General features: G+C 58.2%; 3 protein-coding genes across 11 annotated transcripts; 1 reads left to right on the forward strand and 2 right to left on the reverse strand.

Annotated features, from left to right (window-relative positions):
- Positions 1-15: 15 nt before the first annotated feature.
- On the reverse strand, positions 16-15445 carry Psd (pleckstrin and Sec7 domain containing). Of its 3 annotated transcripts, none has more exons than XM_042264648.2 (18): positions 15358-15445; positions 14444-14496; positions 12469-13205; positions 12106-12208; positions 11356-11710; positions 10274-10714; positions 8743-8937; positions 8531-8611; positions 8260-8372; positions 7646-7704; positions 7453-7542; positions 4065-4108; positions 2496-2680; positions 2325-2395; positions 2062-2219; positions 1550-1694; positions 1205-1348; positions 16-830 (listed from the first exon to the last, which is right to left on the reverse strand). In XM_042264648.2, exons 3-18 carry the CDS (start codon positions 13120-13122, stop codon positions 600-602), a joined length of 3069 nt encoding a protein of 1022 aa, XP_042120582.1. In that variant the 5' UTR covers positions 13123-13205; positions 14444-14496; positions 15358-15445; the 3' UTR covers positions 16-599. The 3 variants fall into 3 exon arrangements, with proteins under 3 accessions (XP_042120582.1, XP_015862194.1, XP_006988294.1); XM_016006708.3 differs by lacking the exon at positions 15358-15445 and adding an exon at positions 15039-15148; XM_006988232.4 differs by lacking the exon at positions 15358-15445 and adding an exon at positions 14666-14821.
- A 230-nt stretch (positions 15446-15675) lies between these two features.
- Positions 15676-18953, forward strand: Fbxl15 (F-box and leucine rich repeat protein 15). 2 transcript variants are annotated; one of them, XM_076563242.1, is made up of 5 exons: positions 15676-16755; positions 16920-17111; positions 17439-17517; positions 17678-18183; positions 18608-18953. In XM_076563242.1, the coding sequence occupies exons 1-5, from the start codon at positions 16703-16705 to the stop codon at positions 18795-18797; spliced, it is 1020 nt and encodes a 339-aa protein (XP_076419357.1). In that variant the 5' UTR covers positions 15676-16702; the 3' UTR covers positions 18798-18953. The 2 variants fall into 2 exon arrangements, with proteins under 2 accessions (XP_076419357.1, XP_042120640.1); XM_042264706.2 differs by lacking the exon at positions 17439-17517 and having other exon boundaries at positions 16616-16755; positions 16920-17073.
- A 99-nt stretch (positions 18954-19052) lies between these two features.
- Cuedc2 (CUE domain containing 2) lies at positions 19053-27522 on the reverse strand. Of its 6 annotated transcripts, none has more exons than XM_042264689.2 (10): positions 27371-27500; positions 24271-24349; positions 21323-21406; positions 20389-20532; positions 20244-20305; positions 20032-20159; positions 19768-19950; positions 19578-19639; positions 19433-19493; positions 19053-19344 (listed from the first exon to the last, which is right to left on the reverse strand). In XM_042264689.2, exons 3-10 carry the CDS (start codon positions 21394-21396, stop codon positions 19198-19200), a joined length of 861 nt encoding a protein of 286 aa, XP_042120623.1. In that variant the 5' UTR covers positions 21397-21406; positions 24271-24349; positions 27371-27500; the 3' UTR covers positions 19053-19197. The 6 variants fall into 6 exon arrangements, with proteins under 6 accessions (XP_042120623.1, XP_076419358.1, XP_015862201.1 ...); XM_076563243.1 differs by lacking the exon at positions 24271-24349 and adding an exon at positions 24403-24509 and having other exon boundaries at positions 27371-27462; XM_016006715.3 differs by lacking the exon at positions 24271-24349 and having other exon boundaries at positions 20032-20105; positions 27371-27522.
- Positions 27523-27827: the final 305 nt, after the last annotated feature.

Genomic DNA, 27827 nt, shown 5'->3' on the forward strand with positions numbered 1-27827 from the left:
AGAGGAGACCCAGCCGGCAATTCAGAGCGGTTTTAATGAGGGTGGAGGCTATACAAAGGGCAGGGCCCACCAAAGGAGGGGAGCAGGCCGTGCCACCCCAGCCTGTGAATGGGGCCTCACTGTGGACACCCTTCCTCTGTCTCTGTGAAGAGAGAGGTGAGCCCTTGGGGAGAAAGAGGGGGACCAGCTCAGCCCCAACTCCTGGCCTCTGTCTGAACCAGGCCCCAGGACCAAGGGCTACTGCTGGTGTCTGCGGGGGTGGTCTCAGCAGAAAGCGGAAACTTTATCAGGCCTCCACCACAGAAAGAAAAGAAAACCCCCAATCAAAAATTAGGGGCACGGGCCCCTCCCACCCTACCCACCCTTCCTGTACGAAAAAGTGCAAAACATTATCACAAAAAGGGGGGTCTCCGAGAGGCCCTCTGCCTAGGCTCTGAGGCCCAGCTCGGCCCTGCCCTGCCCCGGACACCGCGTCCGGCGCGGTCGGGCCCTGGGCCAGGAGGCCCCCGTGGGTGGCCCGAGGCTAGCTAAGCTCAGGCAGGGCCATGTCATCATGCAGGTGCCCAGCGGGCACTGCCCCCATTGATCCCGTTCCCTGCTCAGGGCTTTGGCCTGGTATTGCCTGCCCCAGCCCGGGCTTCTGAGCCAGGACGCTGAGCCCGGGTCTGGCTGGTGGGGTTGGGCTGCAGGGACGGACTGGAGTGAGGCGGAGGGCATCCATCCTCCGTGCTCCCAGCCTGGGCCAGTGCCGCTTCTATGGCATCCAGCTCCTCGCTGGCTGCCTTCATCTTGACTCGAAGCAGCGCCGCATAGGTGCCGTAGCGGGATTTCTGAGGCAGAAGGCCAGAAGCAGTGAGAGCCTGCCCTCCTGTTCCGGCCCGGCCCAGCCCGCCCCACCACCCTGCCAGGAGGTGCTGGTCCTAAAAGACATCTTTGAGAGGTTGATGACCCTCCCCGGGCTCTTGGAACGGCCGATACTGACGGCCAGCATTTCTGTGGCCTTTACGGGGCTGGAGGCAGGACCTTCATGTCACTTAATCCTGGTGGCCGTGGAAGTTAGACTTGATCCCCAGAAGAGAAAATGAAGACTCAGAGATTGGCAGTCTGCCAGTCACCTAGCTGGGTTCCATGCTTTCATGCCATGCTCTTAACCCTAGCCTTGGCCCATGTGGGGGACACCAAGACATGGGGCAGGGAGGCTCACCTCAAACTCCAGGTAGGCCTCCTTCTGCCGCTGCTCCTCGGCCTCCTTGCCTCGGGCCTTCTTCCCCAGATGCGCAGCCCGGTGCTCACGCAGCTCGCTTGCCATGGCCTTCATCTTGGCCTCATGGGTCCTCACCTGCTCCTCCTAACAGCCAGGGGTGCCTGGTCAGAGTCACTAGTCTACGGGCCCTTTGTGCGAATTTTAACAAGGGGCTCGATTTCAGTCCCCACCACCCCCTCCTCCTGTGAGCCACACACCACGCCGCTGACCACACATGCCTGGAGTACAGCTTAGCACCCCATCCCATCCCACTGTCAACAGATGAGCTGAGCCATCCGGGACTACCTGGGAGAGGCGGGTGGCGGCACTGGGCAGCAGAGGACGGCTGAATTTCTTCTGGGAACTAACAGCAGCTGGGAAGGGGGGTGCAGAGAACATGGCAGCCACCACATTGATGCGAGTGATCCAGGACTGCATTTGCTCCAGGCTCCTGGGGAGACAGCATAGGGACCCCAGGTTCCTGTCCAGGAATGCCAGTCCCGACCTGGAATATGGTCTTACTTATATGTGTTAGTTTACTCATTCACTGAGATAGTCTCAAGTATCCCAGGCTAGGCCCAAATTGGCTATGTTGTCAAGGATGACCTTGAACTTCTGCCTCTACCTCCTAAGCGCTGGGATTACAGGCATGATCACCAGGTCTGGCATGTACAGGGCTAGAGACTGAACCCAGGGCCTTCTGCATACTACACAATCACTACCCGCTGAGCTATGTCCCCAGCCCGTGGAGTGTGATCTTCCAAGGAAAGTGGAATCCAGGGGGCAGGGTCTGGAATGGGGAAGGGGAAGACACTCACGGGGCCTGGAAGAGGAAGACCCGCCAGTCAGCTGTGCGCAGGTAGAAGACGTGGGGTCTCTTGCTGTAGTCGCTGGCTCGGGTGGCCAGGGCATGGTGGATGCTGATGGCATTCTTCAGCTCTGCCTCAGAAAGAGCCTTCCCAGGCTGGTACTCCTCCTATGGGGGTGCCCATCTTGTCCTGCCCTGGCCTGGCCTGGCCATCTCCAGCCACCTACTCCCCTCTGCCAAGCCAGCCCGACCACCCCGCTCCTGGCCCCGCACCTTCTGCAGGTAGAGGATCATGCCCTTGAGGATCCCGTGGAAGCTCTTCCAGCCCCGCTTGCCACGAGGTGCTAGGGAGGGAAGGCAGGTCAGGGGGGCCTGAGGAAGGCCAACTCCCCCCTCCATCCCCCACCCGTCCCCTGCCCCCCCATCCCCCACATAGCCACATACTCTTTCTGCAGTCGGGGTCCGCGTGCACCTTTCGAACCAGGGCCCCGTGCTTGTAGACGGCAGCCCCAGGCTCAGGAGTCAGGTCCAGGAAAGGGCTGCTGCCGCTGCCCCCGCTGACCCGCTTGATGACCTTGGGGTTAGGGTCGGCCAACTCAGACAGAGATCGTCTCAGCTCCTCCTCGTCTCTGCAGGTGTGATGGGTTCAGGAGTACTGGCCACCCAGCCACCCGGCCACACACCTTCACCCTGAGCTCCTGCCCTCCACCGCTCCTATTGAGTGGGAGCGGCTGCCAGGGACTCCCCTCACGGAGGCTCTGCTGTCTCTGAGTAAGGCTTCCCCAGGCTGCAGCTCTGTGCCCTCCCTCAGATGCCCTTCTGGGGGAGGGGTCACACGTGGACCGTCCCTCCCCCTGCCACGTGGCAGCTTCCCATCACGTCCGTTTCTGCACACACCCAGCCCTCACATTTCTCCTGGACAGCCGTGTGACTCAGCCGTGTCCTCACCACACCTAACACCAGACTGCTCGCAGTTGGTGGTTCCATGCTGCCAAAAGGTAGAGAAGAGCCGGGCCTGGAGCCCCGTGCCCGGAATCCCACCACTGGAGGGCATCAGGCAGGACTGTCAAGAGTCCACGGCAGCCTGAGAACTAGTGTGGGACCCTGGCTCAAAATCTAAAGGGAAAAGGTGCCCTCTTGGTGCCCCTTTGCATCTCTGCTCATAAACCCTGGCAGGAAAATCAGCCTCTCTTGTCGCCTCGCTCAAGAAGTGCCAATAGCCCCCCCACCCCACCCCCTGCATGGAACCTGCATGAATTCTTTCCTTCCCCTCTCCTTTCCAGCCATCCCAGCCAGGCCAGTGGCCTTGTATCCCCACGTCCACACTGACTTCAGCCACACCTCTGTCTCCCGAATACCATCGCCCCCCTTAATCTCCTACAAGGCACTGCTGACTCCAGGCTTGCCTCACACCGCCTCCCTCCCTGCACGCTGATCGGGAGTCCTGATCCTCAGAGTGCAGCCTAACAACCAAGAGCTCCTGTTCCAGCTGAGCCATGACTGGACTCTGCAGAGAGCAGCAAGGGCGTGTCCACTGATGGTCAGGAGAGGGCTCGCTCAGCCTGGGGCCCAAAGACTAAACTGGGGCCTCTCCTTCCGACAGAACACTTCCGAGACAAAGGGGAAACTCCATTCCTCGTTCTGTGGCACTCCAAGGTAACCTCCGGTACTCACTCCCAAAGTTAGTCTGCTTTCTCCTAGGGCTGCGGGGCCTCCTGTGTCTCAGCACACACCCCACACCGTCAACCAGCTTGTCATAACAACACAGCTAGACACAAGACAGACTCCAAGTCTAGGCAGGCATTTCCAAAGAAGGAAGTGAGGTGGCCTCCCTGCTTCTCGGCCTCCCCCCCCCCACAGCCCCAGTTGTCTGTGTCCCCGGACCCTCCCTCCCCCATGGCCCAACTCTAACCTAACCCTCCCCACACAGCCCCAGTTCTCTGTGTCCCCGGACCCTCCCTCCCCCATGGCCCAACTCTATCCTAACCCTCCCCCACACAGCCCAGTACTCACATGGCCCACTGCAGTTTTTCATTTTTGATGGAGCTGTACAAGGCCTGGAGAGAAATCAAGGGGTGTGGATTAATCCTGTGGGGAGGTACATCATGTACCCCAGTGTCAGAGCTCAGAACCTTCCCTCCTAACTTGGGAGAGGATGTGGAAGTAAGAGGAAGGCCACCATGACTACAACCTAGCTCTAGAACGCAGCACCGAGACCAGGGTCTTCATCACTGGAGCTGCCCGACCTGAGCAGCTGTCCACAGGAGAACACGCATGGCACCATGTGGTGGCAACTGGCTAGTCAGCCCAGGAAACCCTGGCCCACAGCTGGTGCATAGTAACTGCCAGCTGCTATTGTTATCTATTATTAGGGGGCTCCCCCGCTCAGAGCCTGGGAGGAGACGCTCAGCCCTAAACGGAATCCGAGAGACCAGCCGAAGACATCCTCCTTCCCTCCACCACGTGTTCCGGTCTGGTTCCACAGCATAAACCCATACAGAGCAAATGGGGAAACTGAGGCTCTATGATAGAGTATCCACCCTCTTGGGTTCCCAGCTGCAGAACTAAGTGAGCCTTCCCCAACCCCAATAGCGCCATCCAGCCAGATACCACGGGGCTCAGTGCTCTACCCACAGTCATACTTGATACTGCCGCGGCGCCAACCAAAGACCAAAACAGGAGTTTCAGCTTCCAGTCGCGGTCTACCCCACGCTGTGGGTCCCGAACCAGTCACTTCCCCTCTGTACAGCTGGCCTGGGGACATTTGAGGGCCGCAAAGTGCCAAAATGGAGAATGGCCTTCAGAAGTCGTATACAAGACCCCTGTACTTGGGGATGGCTCAGAATATACCAGCGATTCCAAGTGTGGGGGCGCTTCTGCCAGCCTGTCTGTGAGTGGGTGTGTCCCCAGCATGTGCGTGTTTTCCTGTGGGGCTGTGATGCTGCCTGCGCGTGAGTTGGGTGCAGTGGTGACGTCGGTGCCTTCCTGGTGCTGGGACACAGCACCCCCTCATTCTCCCAACACACCACAGGCTCCGACTCTCTCACTGCCCATACATGCATGCCCTGCCACGGGCTATCCAGGCACCCCATGCCTGCGCATCCTGTCTGCAGGTCGGTGCATCCCAAAGCCTCCACCTCGCATGACACAAACCAGGCTGATCAACACACAGCTCTCAACACACCTGGGCCAAACCCAGTAGGGCTCGGACCCTGAACGCTCTCACTCCTCAACTACCCAGCCAGGAGGCTGGAGTGACCACCAAGACCTCCAACCCACAACCGCGTCTCCAGCCTTCCAGCTCTTCATCTTGCCCTCTACCTCGGCCCACAACCACACCTTCCTTCCTCTGAAGGTCCTGAGCCCCGTCATAGATCCCATCTAGAAAACCCTCTTCACCCGGATTGGTGGGTGAGGAAGGTCCACCTTGGCCCACCCCCACAACGCATGCCCACCTCTAGCTGCCCAGGAATTCTACCCCGTTGGGCTCCCCAAACACCTTCGTCCCCACCCATGCCCTCCTGTCTCCTCGCTCTCTTGCCCTCGGCACCTCCCTCAAGCCGCCCCCTCGCTCGCCGCCGGGCCTGGCGTGGGCCGCGGGCCCCACGCCCTCACCACCTTCTTCTTCTTGCGGCTCTGCAGGCGGCTGACCACCAGATCGGTGTAGAGCACGGGCTTGAGACTGCGCGAGCGCTGCGGCCAGCCGTAGCACAGGGTCTCCGCGCCGCGGTGGGTGCGCCCGTAGCGCACCGAGCAGAGCGAGCGCGAGCGCAGCCGCCCCGCGCTGCTGTGGATGCTGTTGACGCCAATCATGCTGGCCCGGCCGCCGCGCCGCGGCCCCCGGCCATGCCCCCGCCCGTCCTCGGCCCCGGGCCGCCCGGACGGCCGCGGACGGCTCCCCGACAGCCGGCGCGAGCGCCCGGCCCGAGCCCGCCGGCTCCCACCGACGCACCGAGCGCTCGGCGGCGGCGCCGTGGGCTCCGCGGCTCCGCAGAAGGAGGGGGCGCCGGCGGGAGGGGAGGGCGCGGGCTGGGGCGGGGACGTCGCGCGACGGAGCAGCACGGCGCGAGCCCGGCGCCGTGGGGAGGGCCGGCGGCGAGCGGGGGCGCATGCGTGGGGGCTCGCCAGGGGGCCGAGCCCGCGCGCGCGATGGGCGGCGGCGGGCGGCGTCAGGAGCACCCTGCAGCTTGTCAGGATTGGGAACTGAGGGGCGCGATCGGCTGGCTCCCCGACCTTCCACCCTCCACCCGCGTGGTCCTGCCTCTGAGACTCGCGGGGGCCGGCCTTCGAACAGTCGTGACCCCGTCCATAAGCCGATATCCCAATGTCCAAGCCAAGTCCATGTGCCACGAGGTCAGACATACCAACTTGCCAGACGCACCGATTCCCGTTCACCCCAAGTTACAGATGTACACCTCAAAAGGAACCATCTACAGTTGACAAACACCCTCTACTGTCAAACCAGGCACAACCAGCTGGAAGATGCACACCGCGCTGCATCACACACAAATACCCAAACTACACCCAAAGCACTAACACCTCAAGTCACGCAGGTCCCTCAATTCAAAGACAGTTGCCAAACACACACAATTCACAGCCCAATCCGCTGACACCTCAACTCACAGTGGACGCGCCCACTCAGATACACGCTCAAACTCAGGTGCCCAATATACCCCACCCCATGACCTGTTCTGTGTCGTCACATGTATCGAGTAGCCCAGAGACCCCCTTCTTCAAGTTAGTTCAGGCCTCCCGAGGTAAAACATTCCATCTCCATCATGGGGAGGAGAATAACTGCCAGACAGGGTCAGACGGCTCCCTCCCACTGGTACCCATCTCTTTCCTGGCACCTGGGTGCAGGATCTGCTTCCAAAGCAGCCAGAAGAGCAGTATCTAGTCCCAGCGTCGTGCCCTGGAGGCAAGAACCTGGGCAAACCTTTGCGCCTTCTCTGAGCTCTCTACCGTAGGCTCCCTCCTGGGCACTGGAGCCAGGAGGGTCTTTGTAGCTCTTGTACATTAAGGTGGAGAGCAGGGTTCCCGTGCACACCCCCCCTCTGCGCACCCCCAGAGACACCTCCCTCCCACCCTCTGTGAACACTGGAACCGAAGAGAGCAAATGCAGAGTCCAGGATGGCCTGCTCACGTGTTTTCCAGAACCGGCCCCCCTTTCCCCTGCCTCAGGATTGCATGCGCGTGCGCATGTGCGGAGAGAGCCTGTCTGTGGGGGCTGGGCGAGGGGGCGGTCCCCAAGCTGAGTCACTAGAGCCCAGGTTCCTGCCGCCGGAGCTACCCAACAAGTCCCAAGTCCCAGCCCTCCCCTCCCTACAACCCCGCTGCTGGGCAGGTACCCTGTCCTTCCCTTCTAGCAATATCTACCGGCTGAGTTTCCCCTCCCCCCAACCTTGAGCAGCTCCCTGGGGAAATCGCCACCGTCATTGAGGCCCTCCAGGTTCCCGATGAAGTCCCCACAGGTCATGCGCTTCCCAATGTTCTAAGGGAGGAAAACAAAGGTCTGTGAGGTTGGGAGGTGCTTAGCCCCCCAAAGCTTTTAAGTCTCTTGTTTTCTGGCTCCCGCTTGCCATGCCCCCACTCACGTGGCCGTGGAGATCGGTATTGAGGAGCATGAGGGCACAGGTCAGCGTGTGAGCACCGTCTAGGGGAGAATTGACTGTCAGCTTCAGCCACCTCCCAGGGGTGCTTCCCAGGGCAGTCCACCACCCAACTCTTTCTGCGCCCTTTTGCCCTACACTTCCTTACTCTCCGAGCTCTGTGAACCCACTCCATCTCTCCTCCGGCCTGTCTCCTCAGCAAGAACCCAGCCTTCGATCTCTGGTTCCCCCTTCCTAGTTCCCCAAGTTACTGGGGCGGTTGCTCCCAACACTCAACATGCTCAACGTACTACACAAAGGCAAGCACACATATGAGAGCCCGCCCGTCAGCACTGGGGCCAAATCTGATCCTGCACATACGTATGGAACAACTTCGTGCAAACACACCTCCACCTGCCTCTCAAAACACACTTGACCTGCCGTCCTGCCTGCCGTCCTGCCTGCCGCGCGGACAGTCCCATATGCACACAGCTGTATTTACACTGATGCGCGTGCACATGCCCACGAACGTGGACGTCATTCCCTCCTGCACAAACACTTGCTCCTGTGTGTGTGGCTCTGTGGCCCCTCGGGGACAGTTCTGCTCCCAGCCTGCTCACCCTCTGAGGACAGGGCTTCAGGGTTGCACTGGAAGTATCTCTGGGAGAAGTGGGCCAGGACACGCTCCCGCTCCTGGGTCTCACCCATTAAGGCCAGCTCCTTAAGAAACACCCTAAGGGGGGAGGAAGAAGATGTCACCCTCCACCAAGACCTTACCAGGAAGTCCTGGCCACTGAAGAGCGACGCCAGGACAAATAAGAAGACGCGTAGCTGGAACTGCAAACACCGAGCCTGGTCGGTAGGGCTATCCTCGGAGGGTTAAACACCCACCTGAGAGCTTGATCCAGAGTCATGCCCGTGAAGACAAAAAATTTGAGATACTCGCCAGCCACCAGTTTGCTGAAGTCATTGCTGCGGGCAGGGCAGACAGGTAGGGGTGTCACAAGGGGAAGTGTGAAGGGGCCAGCTGGGCATTCCCTTGAGCATTAACTGGAGAGGATGTACTCCTTGACCCAGCCTCAGTCCCAGCCCAGGGGCATTACTTCTTGCCCAGATGCCGGGCCACATCAGCCTTCCTGAAGCCATCCAGTCGGTACAGCCTCTTGGCCAGGCGCTGTGCAGCCTCCAGGTCCGCTTTCTGTCCATTGGACAAGGTATCTGTGCTTCCCAGGGCCAGCCGCTCTGTGCTGTCCAGCTCGGAGTCTGAGTCGGACACCAGCTGGCTTAGGGGTGGTTCACTGCCAGGGTAGAGCAGCAGCTGAGGATCGGGCAGAGCTTGGAGATCATCCAGAACCCCCTTTGCTCTAGACCTGGACGTTGGGGAATGGCTGCAGGGACATGGAAAGGTCCTTTTCTTTTTTCTAGGGGAGGAGACTAGTCAGCCTTCTGTCCATCTGCCTACTTTATCATCTCTCAGTGGAAGTTCTGCCTCAAATCTAACCCATATCAGTGCTGTGGGAGTCCTGACTGCTCCCCAGACCTTCCAGGGACCTAAGTATTTTGTTTGTTTGTTTGTTTGGGGTTTTTTGTTTTGTTTTGTTTTGTTTTGGGGGGTTGTTGTTTTGTTTTGTTTTGTTTTTGTTTTTTTGAGACAGGGTTTCTCTGTGTAGTTTTGGTGCCTGTCCTGGATCTCGCTCTGTAGACCAGGCTGGCCTCAAACTCACAGAGATTCGCCTGGCTCTGCCTCCCAAGTGCTGGGATCAAAGGTGTGCGCCACCACCGCCCGACCCTAAGTTTGCTCTTTGATATGGAGTCGCCATCTCCACACCTGCCCCCCTCAAGGCAGTCTTCTGTCTGCACACACAGCCCTGTACACAGGCACCCAGGTATAAACAGATCCTGGGGAAGAGCAGTGAGGTCACGCAAAGATCTGGGAGCACTAGGGATACCTCCTGCTCCTTTCATTTCCCGCCTCTCTGAGGACTCTTCCTTGGTGCTCCCTTCTACCAATAGAGAAGCAGTTTCTGGGGTTACAGTTTTGGGGGTCAGAGTGCACCCCTCATCTTCTTCCTCTCCTTCCTTCCCTACCCAGCTGCTCTACTCGCAAAGCCACCTGTCACCCCAGAGACAGAGGCCGGAAACTCCTGGTTGCTAGGCAACCCTGTCTCCCTGGCCACCCCCTCCTGTTGCCATGGCTGCCATGACTGAGAGGGTAACAGCAGAGGGGAGCGCACAAAGGTTAGGCTGTGAAAGGACATTCCTAGAGCAGGGTGAGACGGCCTCCTGGAGGGGCGGGTGGAGGCAGGGGAGGGAGGGGCTCTTGGCTGCGGGTCCGGCTGGGTGGGGGTAAGAGGCTCTGTCTGGGAAGGAGAGGGCCCTCCAAGAGAGAAAGAGGATGTTCTCTGGGGATTCTTCCCTCCTGAATCATGGCTTCTCCAGTCACTGGATCTGAGCCCAGGGAGGGAGCTGCAGGGGGCCGATGGCAGGAGGCCTCGGAACGGGAAAACAGGCATCTGGTAACCACCTGCTCTTGGTCAGGAATATAAACTACTTCCTCATTCTGGGGCTCCTTCTCTTAATCAGCAATTTCTGGGGGCCTGGGATTGGGGCTGAGCAAGGGAAGGAAATACTCACCTGCCCAGGGGTGCTGCCCCCAGCCCAAGGCTATCCTCAGAATGGGAGGGACTAGGAAGCCCCCTCCTTGGGAGCACCTTGGCCCCAGCATCTGACTCTTCTGCCTCCTGTCTCTGGGTCCAAGGACCGTCAGCAGCAGAGCTGGTACCAGAATCCGGTTCAAGTGGGGCAAGTGGGGCGGGGGCGGGTGGGTCAGGCCGGGGAGCCGGGGGCTGGGGAGGCATCTCAAAGGTGAAGAAGGGGCTCTTGGTTGGGCCAGGTGAGGCCAAGGCCTCTAGGGAGGCAAGGCTGCTATAGGAGGTACCCTTGGCCCGGTGTGACTCCAGGATAGCTTCGAACACACAACTGAAAGAGTCGGGCCCATCCGCCGAGGGGCTGGTCCCAGGGAGGAAGGGAACTGGTGATTTGAGAGGCCCAGAGAGCAGCATGTGGTCCCCCGGTCTGCAGAGACAGGGAGAATGTCTGATCAGCTCCCCGGCACCCAGGCCTTGGCAGGATGTCACTGAACTCATGCCAGCTGATACAGGGCCTATCAACCCCTTTCCGTAGACCAAACCCCCCAAGAAAAAGCCACTAGGGGAGAGGGCCCCCGAAATTCAGTGTCTGCGGTGTCCCAGCCCTGCCCATCGCTGGCACCCAGCCCCCCTCCTTCCCCGCTCCCTACTAATCTCCCTTTCTCCCCCTTTCCCTGATCCCCTTCCCTCCTGCCATCCCTTTTCTATTTCTGGTAACATCTTAGGAGAAGATGTGGCTCCACACAGCAGTGGGGCGTGAGACAGAAAGGAAAAGCCCCCGCATCTCCACACTCTTGCCAGGACCGGGATCTAACCCGTGTCCCCGGTTTGGCCCCTGATAACCTAGAACCCCGCCTCGTCCATGTGGCTGCCCCGACTCCTAGGCTTGCCCAATGCCCACACATTCCTAATATTCTCCCGGGCCTCAGGCCTCTGCCTGGAATCTCCTCCCCATCCTGCCCATGCCGTCTTGGTCCTCACAGCCCTGTCTTCTCCTCTACCTCAGGTTCTGGCTGGAGTAGGCAGAACACAGGGAACAGCATGCTTTCCCTTCCCTGACCCACTCACCGGGGCCCCTCGGAGGCCTCGAACACCTCATCATCCACATCCTCTTCACCACCGGCCTCGTCATCTTCATTGCCACTGCCCAAGCTGGAAGGAGGGCCAGGGCATGGGCTGGGTCGTGAGGCAGGTGGCCGGGCAGTGGCAGCAGGGCCCTCGGAGCTGGGCTGACTCTCAATGGCGGAGTCAGCCTCCTCCCGCTCAGCCAGCACCTCATCGATGTCAGTCTCTCGGTAGCACCTCAGGGGCACCGTGTCCAGGTCCGTCTCAGAGTACTTGGCTGCTCGCCCCACAGCCACCCCAGAGCCTTGCTTGGAACCCACCTCACGGGATGGGAGGGCTTGCTCTGGGGGCTTAGCACCTGTGTGCACAGACAGCCAGGTCAGGAAGTCATTTGTGTCGGGTAGACGGCCTCACATAGGCTGGAGACTCTTTCATCATCCTACCACTACAGATCTGCCACACCCTTCACTTGATCCAAATGCCTGGGAATAACTATGAGGGAGACCAGACTTTCTTTTACTCTTAGAAATAACCCTCGATATCCGGCCATCCCCCCCCCCACCACCACCCAGATTCCTCTAGAACCCAGCCCAATCCTCATGGCGTAGATGAAAGCCTGGAGCCCAGAGAGACTTTGGCTGACTGGGGAGCCCAAGGAAGCCCTGAAGAAGGTTTGAAGGATGCCTCTTTGCCAGTCCTCATTGGTGTGGAGAAGGCCCTACCCACTTCCCCTAGGCTAAGTCCAAGCCTTACCTGAGCTGGGGGCGTCCAAGGAGCCATAGAAGAATTCCCATTTGGCTCGAGCGATTCTCTGAGCGTGAGAGGAGACTTCCCGGGTGGAGGACCAGGTGTCCCCCTGAGCCAAAGAGGAAGTGAAAGGCACAGGACCCCAAAATGAAAGCCAGACATACAAGGACACAGAATATGGAGCAGCAGAAAGAAAACCACATGGGACAGGATGAAGGTGCGGGAACACAGCGACAGAGGGCGAGAAAGCTGATTTAGGACATTAAAGGATTTGGGTGAATATGAGACAAGCCTCAGTCCAACAGGGGCTGAGCTTTGTCCCTTTTCTGGGGTGCTAAGGCCCCAGAGAGCCCAAGGCAGATTGCATACCTGGTTTAGGAATCCAGTGTCTGCAGGTCCTCGGAAATGCATGGCCAGGTGCTCAGGGGTCCCCCCCAGCCCATTGGGGAGGGAGGAGTAAAGACCATCTGCCCCAATCTGGGGTGGTACCAATGGCCCACGTGAGGGGTCCCGGCTACCAGGAAGAGCAGAGCCTCCTCCAGCTGGGAGTGGGTCTGATGTGGATGCCTCCAGCCGCAACTTCCGGTTGCAGCCAGGTCCAAGGGCTGGGGCGGGCCTGGGAGGAGAAACCCCACCCAGGTCCCAGCTCCGACTCAGGCCTCCAGAAGCAGGTAGGCCATTCAATGGCCTCACACTGGCCTTCTCCACAAAACGGAAGATGACCACAGAACTCTGTGCCCCTGGTGGGGGCTGCCCAGTGGGTGAAGAGGGTCCCCAGCGTGAGGGAGCCATACGGGGTGATGGGGGGCCTCGCAGAGGGGTACAAGGTGCCGTCACGCGTCCCAGATCCCGGCCTCGAGGACCTGGGCCCACCACTCGTCGTATTAGGGATCCTGTGCTGCCATACATGCTGGCTGGGGGACTTTGGGGCACTGGGCCTTCGGGGAGCCAGCGACGGGGGCATCGTGGTGGGGAGATGGCACAGTCTCCTTCTGAGCAGAAGCGCATGGCACCCTGGGCCATGCTGGGGCCGGGGGTCAGGCTGGGGGGGCAGGGATGGCGAGGCCAGGCAGGGAGTGAGGGGGCTGCATGCTCTTCAGACAGGCCTGCAAGAGAGGAAGGAGAGCATGGGTGCCGTGTACAGGAGCCAGACAGGCAGGGCAGCTCAGACAGAGAGGGCAAAGTGGGTTGGGACTACTCAGGTCCAGGACCTAGCCAGGCCTGGAAATATGGGCTCACCCGTCCTAACCCTGATGGCTCCTTTCATGGAAACCTTAGGAGAAAAGGACCACCCACTCAGTGGGCCTTCAGTTCCTCTCCTGTCCGGGAGCCCTGAGCATCACTTTAGGAAGAAAGAGCAAGCTAATTCAGAAGTTCACTGAGTTCAGTTCTGGGGCAGTTGGGAACTCCTTCTTGTGTGGAGGCTGGTATCCTATCTTCTGGATCATACGGGGCTGCAAGCCACAGGAAAATGTAGTGGAATCCAGCTACTATGACACCCATTAATACAGCCCTGGGTCCTCTATAATCCCACTTAGGAAGGGAAACATCGGGCTTCTTGGAAGGAGAGAGAGGGGTCACACAGGGACGAGGAAGTGTGGAGAGACACAGGGAAGAGGTGAGAAGAAAAGCTTGAAAAGAGGCCCTTAACTTCAGTCCATAGGCGCTGAGTGGGGAAGAGACACCCTTTTCCCATATCACACATGCACGCATACACACACACACACACACACACACACACACACACACACACACACACACACACGAATTCATATACACACATGCAGGAGGACAGACAGGAGTACACAGTTAACGCATTCCTAGGCAACACCCTCCAGTACACAGGCACACGCAGCCCTGCTCAGAGACACACCCTCATACACTCACAGTCATAACAAATATGTGTATAATGGAAAAGCACATGCTGGCTTTACACACAGATCACCAAACAGGAACACACAAAGAGGGACCCAAATATACAGACAGCCTCTCATCTTCTGATGCACACACAGACAGGTGTACCAGACAGAGACCTCCTCGTCACAATCATAAACACAGATGCACATTTGCACACATAATCAGACATACACATCCTCTCCTCCCCCCACCAGGGACCAGGTCTCGGCGAGGGGCTTGCACCACAGCCCTCCCCCCCAACTCCAGGGGTATGACATGTCTTGTCCAGTCCAGGAGGGGCCATAAAGGAAAACCGGGCCTCTGGTGGCAAAGCACCCGTAGGGAAAGCTGTCAGAAGCTGCAACCTTGCCAGACAGGTTCTTGAGGCTCCACGGGCCTGGGCCTCCCCTGTGCAGCCCCCCCTCCTCCGAGGCACCCCAGTACTCACCGCTGCGTTCGGAGCTGGAACGGAAGAGAGGCAGAGAGGCCGGCCCCGCTCAGCTGTGAAAGCAGAACGGCTCCCGCTTGCTCCAGGCCCGCCCGCCTCCCAGTCCCTCCTCCACCCCTCCCCACGCTCTGCTCAAGCAACGCTAATCCCCCCCACCTCCCTTCTTTCCCAGGGCCCTGAGTCCCAAGGAATGCCACCCCCCCAGTCACTCCTCAGACTCACACCAGAGGAAGGGGAGAGTGCAGAGAACCCCGGGTTCTGTTCCTTAAACCCTCAGATGCCCCACCCCACTCGTGTTCATTTCTCTCTCGTCCATCGTCTCCTGAACCACACAGGGTCCAGCTGCACACGCCTGTCCTGCTCCAGACCCCACGCGTGTCCCCAGGAGGCTGCCACATGACCTGTTACATGCCACACGCGCTCCCGCCCCCACAAGCACGCGGCCACGCAAACCACACGGTACAGGAGTAGACCGGACCCGCCCCCTAAAACCAGAAGACCAACTACGGAAGGGGCATCAAGCGAACGCAGGCTTACACACTTCGGGGTTCCCAACCTCAGCCCCCCCCCCCCGAGTCCTGTCCTGACCACCCACCCGGAGTGCAGAGGAAGGATAAGTCAGACTCCAGGAAGAACTTCCTGGCGGCCTAGGTTAATCGTCCCGCCTTTTCAGGAGCAAGAGTTTAGAGGGGGTGACCCAAAGACTGGGAAGAGAAGCACAAGCAAACCTTGTGCCCTTGCCCAGGGTGGAAGAGGGTCTGGCTATTTTAGGAAAACGCCACATGAGTTACTATGGCAACTATTCTCCTTTGGAAGGCCAGGGCCGACAGGTTATGACCTCGGGAGGAAGAGAGGGTCGGTTCGGGTGGTCAGAGGGTGCGGGGACGTTCGAGGCGGGGGTGCGCGGGGCTCACCGCGGGGAGGGGTGGCGCGGGTTCCGGGAGGTGCTGAAGGGACAGCGCCAGATTTGTCGTAATGCGCAAGCGCAGAGGCGCGAACAAAGGGGCGGGGGAGGAGGCGCGCGGCCGGAGGTGGTACGCGCCCACATGTGTCTTTGCAGAGATCCTTCCAGGCTACCCCTTCCCCAAGCAGGCTGAGGAGGAGAGGAAGCAACCCCCTCGCCCATCTTCACCCTCTTCTGCTCTTTCCGGTGCTGGCTGGCTTCTCCCTCCATGCTACACTGAGTAATGAGGTAGTGTGGAAGGGATTCTGGGAAAACCAGGATGTCTGGGTCCTTTATCTGTGCTCCGTTTGCTCCTGGCTAAGGAGCTTCCTCCCCTGAGCCTCGGTTTGCCCATCTTTAAAATGGACGGACCTGCCTGCATGTGCAAAGGTGCCCAAAGCCCTGGTGAGATAACGGACGGGAAGCAGCTTTATGAAGAAGCGGCTGAAATGTTTGCACAGGGGTGCGCAACCGTGTCGAATGCAACGGCCCTACGGTCTTTCACATGCCCCACACCACCTTGGATGGTGGAGGAGACTGTGACGCCAGGGGTTCCCCAGAGTGGGACTGGGGATTAGTATATGGGGCACAGTGAAAGGGAAGCCTGATGACTGAGCTGCGAGCTTTGGGCGTCACTCTCAGGGCCAGTCAGGAAGCAGTGCGGCCAGGAGGCTGCGCGGAGCACGCCGTCCTCCCCAGCTGGCCCCGTACAGTCCTCCTCCCTTAGGCAAAACGCCGGCCCACGCTGTCCTGAAGTGCAAAGGGATGGATGTCACGAGTGTGCACTGCACAGTTCACAAGCAATGGCAGGTCTGAACAAGGTTGCTTGATAAGAAAAGCCTTAGCGCCGCCCATTTAATGTATGCTTTTGGCCATTGCTTATTGAGCACCTGCTGCATACCAGTTAGAGCCTGGGCAGTCCCCGCCGCTCCCCGCCCCCTTTTTTCAAAGTCGCCTAAAGGCGACCAGAGGACAGAGGGAGGCTCTCGGTAACCTAGGAGTCCTGGCTCCGCCCCTCCTGCCTCTGGCCTGGTCCGCTCCTCCCATCACCGCTCAGAGGCGGCTGCTGGCCCGCGACGGAGAGCGGAAGCACAGCCTCGGGCTTCAAGCCCTGTAGCTGAGAAGACATCCGATGGTGCATCCCTGGTCTGTTCTGCCCCCGTTTCGGGGTCCATCCGGAAAGCTTTCCGATAAGGATCCTCAGTGAGACCGCACTCGATTAAATCGGTCTGTCTTCAGACCAAGGAGGCGGGATCGCCGCGGCCGCTGCAAGGCCACAGCGAGAAGAGCGTCCTGCGCACGCGCAGTAGGCAGCGATGGAGCCACCGATGGAGCAGTCCGGAGGGGAGCAAGAACCGGGAGCTGTCAGGTACCGAGCACTGGAGGGGCCGAGGGAGGGAAAAAAGAGACCCGCGGGAGGGCAGCTGAGTCCCGGCCGGACCCGGACCCCTCTTGCCAGCGGGGACGCTGGGGTATAACCGACGGACTCGCACGTAACCGCGGCCCGGGGACGTCAGCGCCCTTTCCTCCCAGGCTCCTGGACCTGCCCTGGGAAGACGTGCTGCTCCCGCACGTCCTCAACTGGGTCCCGCTGCGCCAGCTGCTCCGGCTGCAGCGCGTCAGCCGCGCCTTCCGGGCGCTCGTTCAGCTGCACCTGGCCGGGCTGCGCCGCTTCGACGCCGCTCAGGTGAGCCGGGGCCCGGAGCCCCGCCCCCGCCCAGGTGAGCCGGGGCCTGGAGCCCCGCCCAGGTGAGCCGGAGCCCCGCCCCCGCCCGGGTGAGCCGGGGCCCGGAGCCCCGCCCCCGCCCAGGTGAGCCGGGGCCTGGAGCCCCGCCCAGGTGAGCCGGAGCCCCGCCCCCGCCCGGGTGAGCCGGGGCCCGGAGCCCCGCCCCCGCCAGGGTGAGCCGGAGCCCGGAGCCCGGAGCCCCGCCCCCGCCCCCGCCCAGGTGAGCCGGAGCCCGGAGCCCCGCCCCCGCCCAGGTGAGCCGGAGCCCCGCCCCCGCCAGGGTGAGCCGGAGCCCGGAGCCCCGCCCCCGCCAGGGTGAGCCGGAGCCCCGCCCCCGCGGGGGTCCCACCCTCGCCCCGCCTCCAGGCCGGCCCCAGCGGCGCTGGAAACCCTTGGCGACCCCGGGTGCGAGGTGGAGGACTCCAGAGGGCGAGCACTGGGCAGCGACCCGGAGGGAGCCTGGTGTCCCTCCTGGGAGGGCAGGTGGCAAGTCCTGAAGGTAGGCGGCTGCCAGGCAGTGTCCCGGCCCAGGGACAGACTGAGTCTCGGTGCCTCCCGCCCGCAGGTGGGTCCACAGATTCCACGGGCCGCCTTAGCCCGGCTACTGCGGGATGCCGAGGGGCTGCAGGAGCTGGCGCTGGCTCCGTGTCACGAATGGCTGTCGGACGAGGACCTGGTGCCAGTCCTGGCGCGGAACCCGCAGCTACGGAGCGTGGCGCTGGCCGGCTGCGGCCAACTGAGTCGCCGAGCGCTGGGGGCGCTGGCCGAGGGCTGCCCGCGTCTGCAGCGCCTTTCGCTCGCTCACTGTGACTGGGTGGACGGGCTGGCACTACGTGGCCTCGCCGACCGCTGCCCGGCTCTGGAGGAGCTAGACCTCACCGCCTGTCGCCAGCTCAAGGACGAGGCCATCGTGTACCTGGCGCAGAGACGCGGCGCGGGCCTCCGCAGCCTCTCGTTGGCTGTCAACGCCAATGTGGGGGACACCGCGGTCCAAGAGTTGGCTCGAAACTGCCCGCAACTCGAGCACCTCGACCTCACAGGCTGCCTTCGGGTCGGAAGCGACGGTGTCAGGTGCCTGGGCATGGGGCCGCTAGGGTGGGAGGTGGGCAGTCACTCTAGGGATAGGGGGGCGGGTTGTACTTGGCAAAGGCCCATCAGATAGACCTCTGGGATTTTTTTAGGCTAGAAAGCCTATAATTAAACAAAACAAAACAAAAACTTCTGATCCAAGATTGACACACTGAGAGTTGTGACATCAAGTTGAATTCTGGCGTTTCTGCAACAAGGGGGGTAATCTTGGAACGCTGGAAAGAACCAAGGATAGGTACTCGGATTCCATCCCTGCCCCCTTCCTTGGGTACTGGAGAAAGGGGCAGACCTTGAGCAGGAGGGAGGCCTAGGATGTGCTGGAGCCAGCTGCAGGTGTCGCGGGCTGGCCCTGCAGACCGTGCGAGGGCCTCCTGCACCCAGCATCACCCTGCTCCTCCTCCCTCAGGACCCTGGCGGAGTACTGCCCGGCGCTGCGCTCCCTGCGCGTGCGGCACTGCCACCATGTGGCCGAACCCAGCCTGAGCCGCTTGCGGAAACGTGGTGTGGACATCGACGTGGAGCCACCCCTGCACCAGGCCCTGGTGCTGCTCCAGGACATGGCGGGCTTCGCGCCCTTTGTCAACCTGCAGGTCTGACTGACTTTCCTTCGGGCGGGAGCACAGCTGGACTGTGTAGCCGGGGCCTGCCTGACGCTGAGCTGTAGGGAAACTGGACTGTGGGGGCCTGTGGCTGAGAGGCCTGTGGCGTGCCCTGATCACCCTGGAATTTCAAATAAAGAGCTTTTACCCCTTCTTGCCTGGTGCCCAGGGGACGTGACGCTGGGAACAGGTCAGGCGGACCTGTAACTCTTCTTGCCCCGGTGGCAGAAATGAGCAGAATGAACTTACACCTTCCTTGGACCACCTTTACTGTGCTCAGCTCCAAGAACAGATTAACACTAGAGCAACAGAGACGGGACGGCGGGAGGGCGGGCGGGAGGGAGGGTTTCTGCATCCCTCTGGGATCTGGAAGGCTCAGCAGAGTCCAGCCAGGGCCTCAGTGGAAGCGGTACTTTCTGGCTGGCTTGAGGTTGATGTATGTGGCCTTCATCTCCTCGGCCTCAGGGTTCCGTACATCTTTGAATCGCTCCCCTTTGGTGCTTACTACTTGGTTGTCAATGTATCGGATCAGCTTCTTGGGGGCCTGTCAGGCAATCAGGCAATGAATGAATGACTGAAACAGTGGTCAGTACCCCTCAGTCCACACCCCCAACTGCATCCAAGCCTCTCACCTCCTTGGGAGCCATGGGCCGGTGGGTCTTCTGATCCTCTGCACTATCCACCATCATGTACCTGCCAAAAACTGGCTAGATGAAGTGTCTGCCACCTGGGAAGACCCTCCAGGGCCCAGCCCAGCCCAGCGCAGCCCAGGCTTACTTTTGAAGGATGAAGGACTTCAGTTCATCCTTCTGGGGGCCTCTGAGGCGCCTGGGCAAGTCCTGCAGATACAGGAGACCTGTTCTAGGCCCAGTGGCCACAGGAGGGGCAACAGATGGGGACAGGGAGGGGTGGGTGCTTATCGAGAAGGCACCTTGGAGCCGAGGTTGCTGGGGGGCGGGGAGGATACCTGATTTGGGCCGTCCCAGCCTGGAGGCCCCTCTTCTTTGCCCTCTACCAGCATCTGTACTGCTTCTTCCAAGTCCCCCCGAGCTTTGGCCAACACCCACTGGGCCTGCTCCACAGAACAGGTAGGGAATACCTCCAGGAGTGCATCTACTCCCGGCAGAAGTTCTTCCTCAGCACCAGCTGCCTGTGGGCACGGATGTTCACGGTGGGCCCACTCCTTCCTTTCCTACCCCAAGGTCCCTCGTGGGTCCCCCCTTCTACCAACCTCATCTTGGGTGTCCCCAGCAGCAGCAGAAGACCTGGTCTCTTCTTTGAGCTTTTCGGGTTGCCTCAGGGTCTCTGGAAAAATGGGCACCTGACCTTGGACACAGGAGCTCTGTGGGTGCAGGTTCTCTTCAAGAGGCAGAGAGGGTATCGGATTTGCCAGGGCTTGGGGTCGGGGTGGGAATCCTCCAAATGCCACATGCCCAAACTCACCTTTGTTCCTAGCATCACTGAGCTGCACCGAGAGCTTCTGCATCATGTCCCCTATTATGCCCCTGAAAGGCAAAGAAGGTGGTGAGGACCACCCTATCCCAACCCCAGCCAGCCCCACCTCCTTTCTGCCCCAGCCAGGCCCTACCTGGGGATGTGCGCAAAGCCAGGCACATAAGCCTCCATCATCTCTGTGAAGGCATCCATATCAAAATTCTCCTCGGAGGGCCCTGAGGGGCCCAGGTCCTCCAGGACCCCAAGCACATAGGAGAAGATGACCTCATCCAAGCCACTGCAGAAAAGAACAAGTTTACTGGTAGGACTCTGGATATTTCCAGCATCCCCACCCAATCTGACCAGTCCTCAGTTTCATGGGTGCCCATGGGTCAGCTCGGTCCTTGAGGCCAGAGGATCTCCTTCCAACTCCGTTGGCTTTGGTTTTCGAGCAGTCCAGTATAGATGATAGACACAGTATGAGAGGGAAGACCATCTAAGCAAATAAAACTCAGCTCTCCCCCACAGGCAGGAGAGATGGCTCAGTAGTTAAGAGCATTTGCAGCTCTTTCGAGGACCCAAGTTCGGTTCCCAGCACCCGGGTGAAGTAGCTCACAGCTGCCTGTACTTCCAGCTCCCTGGTCTCTGACACCCTCTTCTGGCCTCATGGGACCCGCACACACACACACATAAATGATCTTGAACACATAAGCTGGGGTTGGAGAGATGGCTTGGTGGTTAAGAATGCTTGCTATTCTTTTTGTTTGTTTGGTTTTAGTTTTTTGAGACAGGGTTTCTTTGTGTAGCCTTGGCTGTCCTGATACTCACTCTGTAGACCAGGCTGGCCTCAAACTCAGAGATCCACCTGCCTCTGCCTGGGATTAAAGGCATGCACCACCACCACCACCACCACCACCACCACCACCACCCAGCGAGTGTTGGTATTCTTGCAGAGGACCTGGTTCAGTTCCACCTCAGAACCAGGTTAAACACTTTGTAAACCACCTTGTCACTGGCCAGTGCCCAGAGCATTGTCTGCAACACTCCCTGAGAACGTGGCCTGACCCTTCAGGAGGAGCAGCCCTTACCTGACGTCCGCCTCCGGGAGGTGTGTCTGCACGAAAGCAAGGAGCGCTGAACTGACGATCCTCTCCAGCTCCATGCTGTCACTTCTGAGGGACACACGACAGAATTGCCAGGTCTCTGGCCGGCTCCACCCACTGGGCCGGGGGCAGCAGCCCCCCTCTCCCTCCTGAGGTTGGACCAGCTATGGATGCTGCCCTCCCAGCTCCTGCAAGCAGAGTCCCTCCCTTGGCCACCCACTTCTACCTCCTCCGGCCCCAGACAGGGGACAGCACTGTCTCCAAAAGCCTTCCAAAGGGAGCTGTGCCCCTCCCCCAGCTCCTGTGGCAAGAAGAGTCACATGCTTCCTGGCTAAGGAATCTCATCACTGAGGGGGTTATTTGGCCCCCAACTCCACTCACAAGGGGCCCCATTGTCCAGCCTCATAAGGAAGAAGGTCGCAGGACCAAGCACAGCCCTGCCCCCATCCATGGTAGGCCACCCACCCTTTGTACAAAGGGACTTTTTTTCTGCTTCTGGAGCCTATATAGAGGGGAAATCCTACATGGGATTCTCTCCTCTTGCCCAGGCCCTGCCTTTCCAGCAGCCTGGACCATGAAGACCTCTGTCATCCTCCGGCCCATGGAGCTCCACACAGTCCGGCCCTCACACTCTTCTACCTCACCACTCCCCACTCCCTCCCTCTGCCCCACGCCCTTGCTGTTCCTTGCTGGCTCTCTTATCCTTTGGTGGGTCCTAGTGCCTAGGAAGATGTCTGCATTCAGCAAGTGCTAGGTAAATACTTTTCGGCTTAATTCATCTACCGGCTTTTTAAAAAGATTTATTAGCTGGACGGTGGTGGTGGTGCACGCCTTTAATCTCAGCAGAGGCAGAGGCAGGTGGATCTCTGGGAGTTTGAGGCCAGCCTGGTCTACAGAGCCAATTCTAGGACAGCCAGGGCTACACAGAGAAACCCTGTCTCAGGGGAGAATAAAAAAGGATTTTTAAAAAATGTTCTGTGCATGAGTGTTTGCCTTCATGCATGTATAGGCACAAAGGTCCATGCTCAGGGAGGTCAGAAGAGGGCTCCAGATCTACTAGAAGTGGAGTTATAGGCCACCGTGTGGGTGCTGGGAACTGACCCTGTGTCCACTGCAAAAGCAGCAAGTGCTCTTTACTGCCCAGCCAGATCTCCAGCCCTCATCTCCATGCTTTTGACTCCCCCACACTCTCCTTGGGAATCAGGAATGGGCAGATGGCAAGAATGGTTCAAGACTCAGAGAACCAAATGTCAGCCAGTCCTCTGAAGTTCTTTAGAACTTCAGAATGCAGCTACCCCAAACTCACATCCTCCCCACATCCCCCGCACACGCATCCCACTCACTCAGCCACCATGTCTGAAACTTGTCCCCTTGATTTTGCCCTCTCTCACCCTTATCCAGACCCAAACAATCAACCAAGTCCTGTTGAATATCCATCTTTTCCCTACTTTCTCAGGCTAAGGTTACCTGCTACTTTTCAGGTTTTAGTCTACTGAGGTCGAACCATGTAACGCCCCAATTTAACTCAGACACTTCATGTCTGGTTCGCCACCTCTGTCTCCTGAGCGCCCAGCCTCTGGTGTTCTCTCCTTTCTCAGGTATTTCTTCCTCGGTCCCTGCCTCTGCTCCCTTTCTGCTGCCCTCTGATTCTCCTGGCTCTGCCGCTTCCTCTCTGCAGGGTCCCATCTGGGCCCATCCTTCTGTACCAACTGTCTGTCACCAACTCTCAAATGCTCGGTCTTCTAGTGCAGCCTCTGAGCTACCACCCGGCAAATCCCTCACTGACACCACCATATAAAAGCATACAGCATGTCCCAAAGTACCATCCCTTCAAGTATTCTCCTCCTCCAGGACTATCCTCCCCAAATGAGTATCCAGACACAGCTATTCCAGCTACCAGTCTAGGAATTAAGCATGACACTCCTCTACCCCATGCTTCCCATCAGCCAATTAGTTACCAAATCCTGACTTTTTTTTTTTTTTTTTTAATTTCAAGACAAGATTTCTCTGTGTAGCCCTGGCTGTCCTGGATCCTGCTCTGTAGACCAGGCTGGCCTCGAACTCATAGAGATCCACCTGGCTCTGCCTCCCAAGTGCTGGGATTAAAGGCGTGCGCCACCATGGCCTGGGGAATCCTGATTATTCTTGAACACGTCTACTTTGTGTGTGTAGTGTGGGCGCATGGGTGGTCTTGCTACTGCAGTGTGTGTGGAGCCCGAGCTTGACATCAGGCTGTCCACTGCCATCGCTTCTCCCCTTTCTCCATAGTTCTGGCTGTCCTAGAACTCTCTATGCAGACCACAATGATCTTGAACTCACAGAGATCCTCCTGCCTCTGCCTCCCGAGTGCTGGGATTAAAGGCGTGCGCTTTGTTTTTTGAGACAAGAACTCTTGATGAACCTAGAGCTTTTGGCTTTTCTGGCTGGCCATGGCCCTCCTGTCTTGACCCCCAGTGCTGGAGTCACAGCTTTGGGCCACCACACCTGCTGTGTGTGTATGTTTTTGAAGCAGCATTTCTCTATTTAGCCCTGGCTGTCCTGGAGTTTACTATGTATACTAGTACGGCTTTGAACTCACAGTGATCCTCCTGCCTCTGTTTGAGATTAAAGGCAGGCACTATTGCGCCTGGCTGTACCTGTTTTTAGTTTTTGTTTGTTTTGCTTTGGTCTTTAATGTGGCGTTGGGGATTTGAACTCAGGTCCTCATGCTCACCCAGCACACACTTTCCCCCACGGCAGCATCTCCCCAGCCCACGCCTCACTTCTTCCCGTGGCCTCCACGTGGCACTATTGCCCACAGGAGCTTCCTGACACGTCTCCCTCCCTGCTACCATCTCTCCCCCAGCAACCTCTTCTCCTCAGCACAGCTGTATGAGCTACTTAAAATCCAGTTGTGGGGGCTGCAGAGATGATTCAGTGGTTAGAGTACTTACTGCTTTATCAGAGTACCAGAGTTTGTATGTCAGCACCCACACCAGGAAGCACCAATAGGATCTGACATCCCTTTCCGGCCTACACACACACAAATAAATCTTTTTTAAAAACTCTGATGTGGAGGCACATACCTTTAATCCCAGCACTCAGCAAGCAGAGGCAGGTGGATCTCTGTGAACTGAGGCCAGCCTGGTCTACATTGTGAGATCCAGGCCAGTTAGTGCTATATAGTGAGAGCCTGTCTCAAAAACAAACAAACAAACAAACAAATAAATATCAAACTTAACAGTGACTTCCTATTACCTTTCCAGAAAGTCCAGAGCCTTTTTGTGGCCTTTGATTTGGGGCCTTTCCCCACCTATTTTTCTCCAGCTCATCTCTCCTCTCTATCCTGGCTTGCTTTCAGTGTGTCAACATTCAAGTCCAGACTTTTTAGAACTGGTCTACTCACCCCTACCTAAGACCCTCCTTACGGAGTGCACGTTTGTTTCCTTGTTTAGCAGGACTTTTCACAGATATAACTAATGCACTATTTGGACAATGCTTAATGTGTCTTCCAGTTGTTTCCTGAAGGCAAAGAGGACTCTCCTGTTTCTCTCTTCCCTCCCACATTGCTCCAGCCTGGTTTAGTCACCAGTGTGCACTCAACACCTGTGGGAACTAGGACTCAGAGAATCAAATTGCTCCCCTCTGCATAGGTGATGAGTAAAACCCAGTGACGCAGACCCAGAACGGATCTGCCAGGGTCCCCCGAGTGAACTGTACTAGTTGGATGTAAGTTCAGGACTGGGGGTGTGGCTCAGTGCTACAGCACTGGGATGTGTGGGGCCCTCAGTTGGATTCCCGGCAATTCCCCAGTGTCAATTTAGGGGGAACTCTGGGGACGAGGGTTATCAAGACTTCCACTTGGGTGGGACTAGTTACTTGGTCCCTTCAGTGATAAGACAGAGTGGCCGTGACAGCACCCAAGTGACTTTGGGAAGGAGGGCTGAGCAACTCCAGTCTCTCAGGAGATGAACCCCCCACCCCCACCCCACCCCCCCCACCCCCCGCCGCCCTTAGCCACAGGCCACAGTGCAGGACAGAACACCTAAGCCCAGGCATTCTAGCCCCCATCATGCAACTCCCCCGAAAAGGTAGCCCCTCCAGAGACCTACCCCACCCTCACACCCTGACTGTTGACAGTGGCCTGGGACAATCTGCAGGGAAAAAGACACTTGGCTGCTGTATAAAAGCCCAGTTTCTAGGGAAGCTTTTTCGGGGATATATGTGTTGCCTCTGGGTTTCTAACCAAGGTGTAGGGGCTACAGAGTTATTATTGGGAAATTCCTCCAGGTCTTCAAAGGAAAAGCCTTCCTCCTTCGAGGTTCTGTGGCTGGCTGTTCTCTAAGGGACCACCATCTCTCCCCCTGCTTTTGGACTGACCAAACATGAATCACAGCTTGCCACATCTCTCTTCCCACCCTTCCCTCTCCTCTCAGCTTTCCCTGACGTCCTTTCTGCTTGGGAGCACCTACTATTTCCTCCCCATAGTTCCTGAGCTGGGGAGACCTGAACGACTAAATTGGCTTCCTAAGTCAACCTGAGGATTTCCATGAGACTTTTCTAGTTCCAGATACAACCCATGGAACCTATTACTTCTTGAACGGAGATCACTATTTAGTGGTACCCATGAAATGTGGCAATCACTGTACCTCGAGTCCCGCTGAAACGCCTCTGATGGGCCACGGAGCACTGGCTGTTCTTGCAGAAGAACAAGTTTGATTTTGATTCCCAGCACCCACATAGCTCACAACTGTCCATAACTGCAGTCCCCGAGGAAACAACACTCTTTTTTGACCTCTGAGGGTACCAGGCATGCACATGGTACACAGACATACATGCAAGCAAATGGTAATATCTAGGAAATTAAATAGATGGAAAAACATTAAAAAACCACCTGTACTGATGGTTAAAAACAGGGTCTACTGACTGCATGTGAAGCACTGTATTAACTTCCTAATCTTCATAGCAGCCTTAAAATGTGGATAATACTATTGTGCCCATTACCTGAAAGGAAATGAAGGCACTGAGATTTTGAGCAACTTTCCCAAGGTCACAGGGTAGGTTAATGGCAGATTCAGACACAGGCAGCCTGGCTTCAGAAACTTCTCTATTACTACACGCCACCTCTCATGATGCCAGTGGTGTGGCCCAGACCTGTGCTCTGGGCCTCTCCTGCCTCGCAAGCAGTCTTACCTACATCAGAATCTTTGCTTGTCCCTTTCTCCCTGCTCCAAACCTCTTTCCCTCTGCCTCTGCAAACACCATTCCGCGGGGCTCACTTTCTCTGTACAGCCAGCTAACTCAGCTACCCACCCTGGATGCCCTGGGATGGCTTGAGAGACTCCCAGAGGACTAGCTATTGGCCTGCACCTTTCAGACACTCTATTAGAGGATGCGGGGCTGGAGGAACCCTCTGGGCAACTTAGACCAGGGTAAGGAGAGCCATGCTACTCCCTGGGAGTGGAGAGGCACTAAATGCAGATTGGGAGCAGGCCACGTGAACGCGGAATTCCTGGGAAGCAAGGTGGGAAGGAACCCTGGGGAGCTAAGGGGTCTAGCCCAAAGGTCTTCACTACTTCTCCCAGGCCCTTTTATAAAGTAATGATGCAGCATAATGAAAGCCCTGGAAAATATTATTTCACCCTGATCCCCACGTCAGGTCTTAGAGGTAGGTACCAAGGGCATTGTGGGGAACAAGGGATCCCACCATCTACAGTCAGGCAGTTGCACAAACCCTGAGGGGTGAGCACAGGAAGTGGGATCTCATTGATGGCCGACCCTTGAAGCAAGGGCTTTTTATAACTGTTAGCAGGGCACTCATAAGCGTCCAGAATAGGGGGCCTGAGGACACAGGGATTCAGTAGCCGCCTTGGGAGGGGGTGAGTCACATGACGAGATAGGCCTGAACAAGCTAGATGGTCCTCGATACAGGCCATGAGGGACAATTAGAGAAAGGGGTCCGGCCGACCCCCTCCCGCGCGCTAGGAGGGGTACCCTGTGTCAATGCTCTGCGCGACCTCCTAGCCCTAGACCCGGGGCTGGAGGGGAAATCACCTGCTCCGTTAGGCGCCGCCGGCGACTTGTCCCGCGCGATGCAGTTCTTATCCCTTAGCCCCGCCAACAAGATCAAAGGCGGGGCCCAGAGCTGTTCCTTTTTGGAAGACGCTGTGGTGGCCATTTTTGAGAAGGGCAGTTTGCCCATGCCAGGGCGGGGCTGCTCGCCCCATTCTCGGCGTCTCAGCGTCTTGGACCGGCTCCCCCGGCGGCCATTTTTGTTTTGGGTAGAGAGGCATGACTGACATGTTCTCTTTTGTCCGCTAGAGGTCCCGAACCTCTCGGTATTTATTCCTGAGAGAACCCAGGATTTTCCTGCCCGCTTCATTTCCTCGCCCTCGGACCCTCACCTGAAAATCCTATAGATCCCCTTTGTTCTTCCTTGTCCCCTGCCTCTCTTCAGTCTCTGTGGCTCCCCGACTGGATGTGGTGTCTCCTATTACAAGATCTAATGATC

The sequence above is a fragment of the Peromyscus maniculatus genome, chromosome 1, assembly GCF_049852395.1.
Source record: "Peromyscus maniculatus bairdii isolate BWxNUB_F1_BW_parent chromosome 1, HU_Pman_BW_mat_3.1, whole genome shotgun sequence".
Lineage (NCBI taxonomy): Eukaryota > Metazoa > Chordata > Mammalia > Rodentia > Cricetidae > Peromyscus > Peromyscus maniculatus.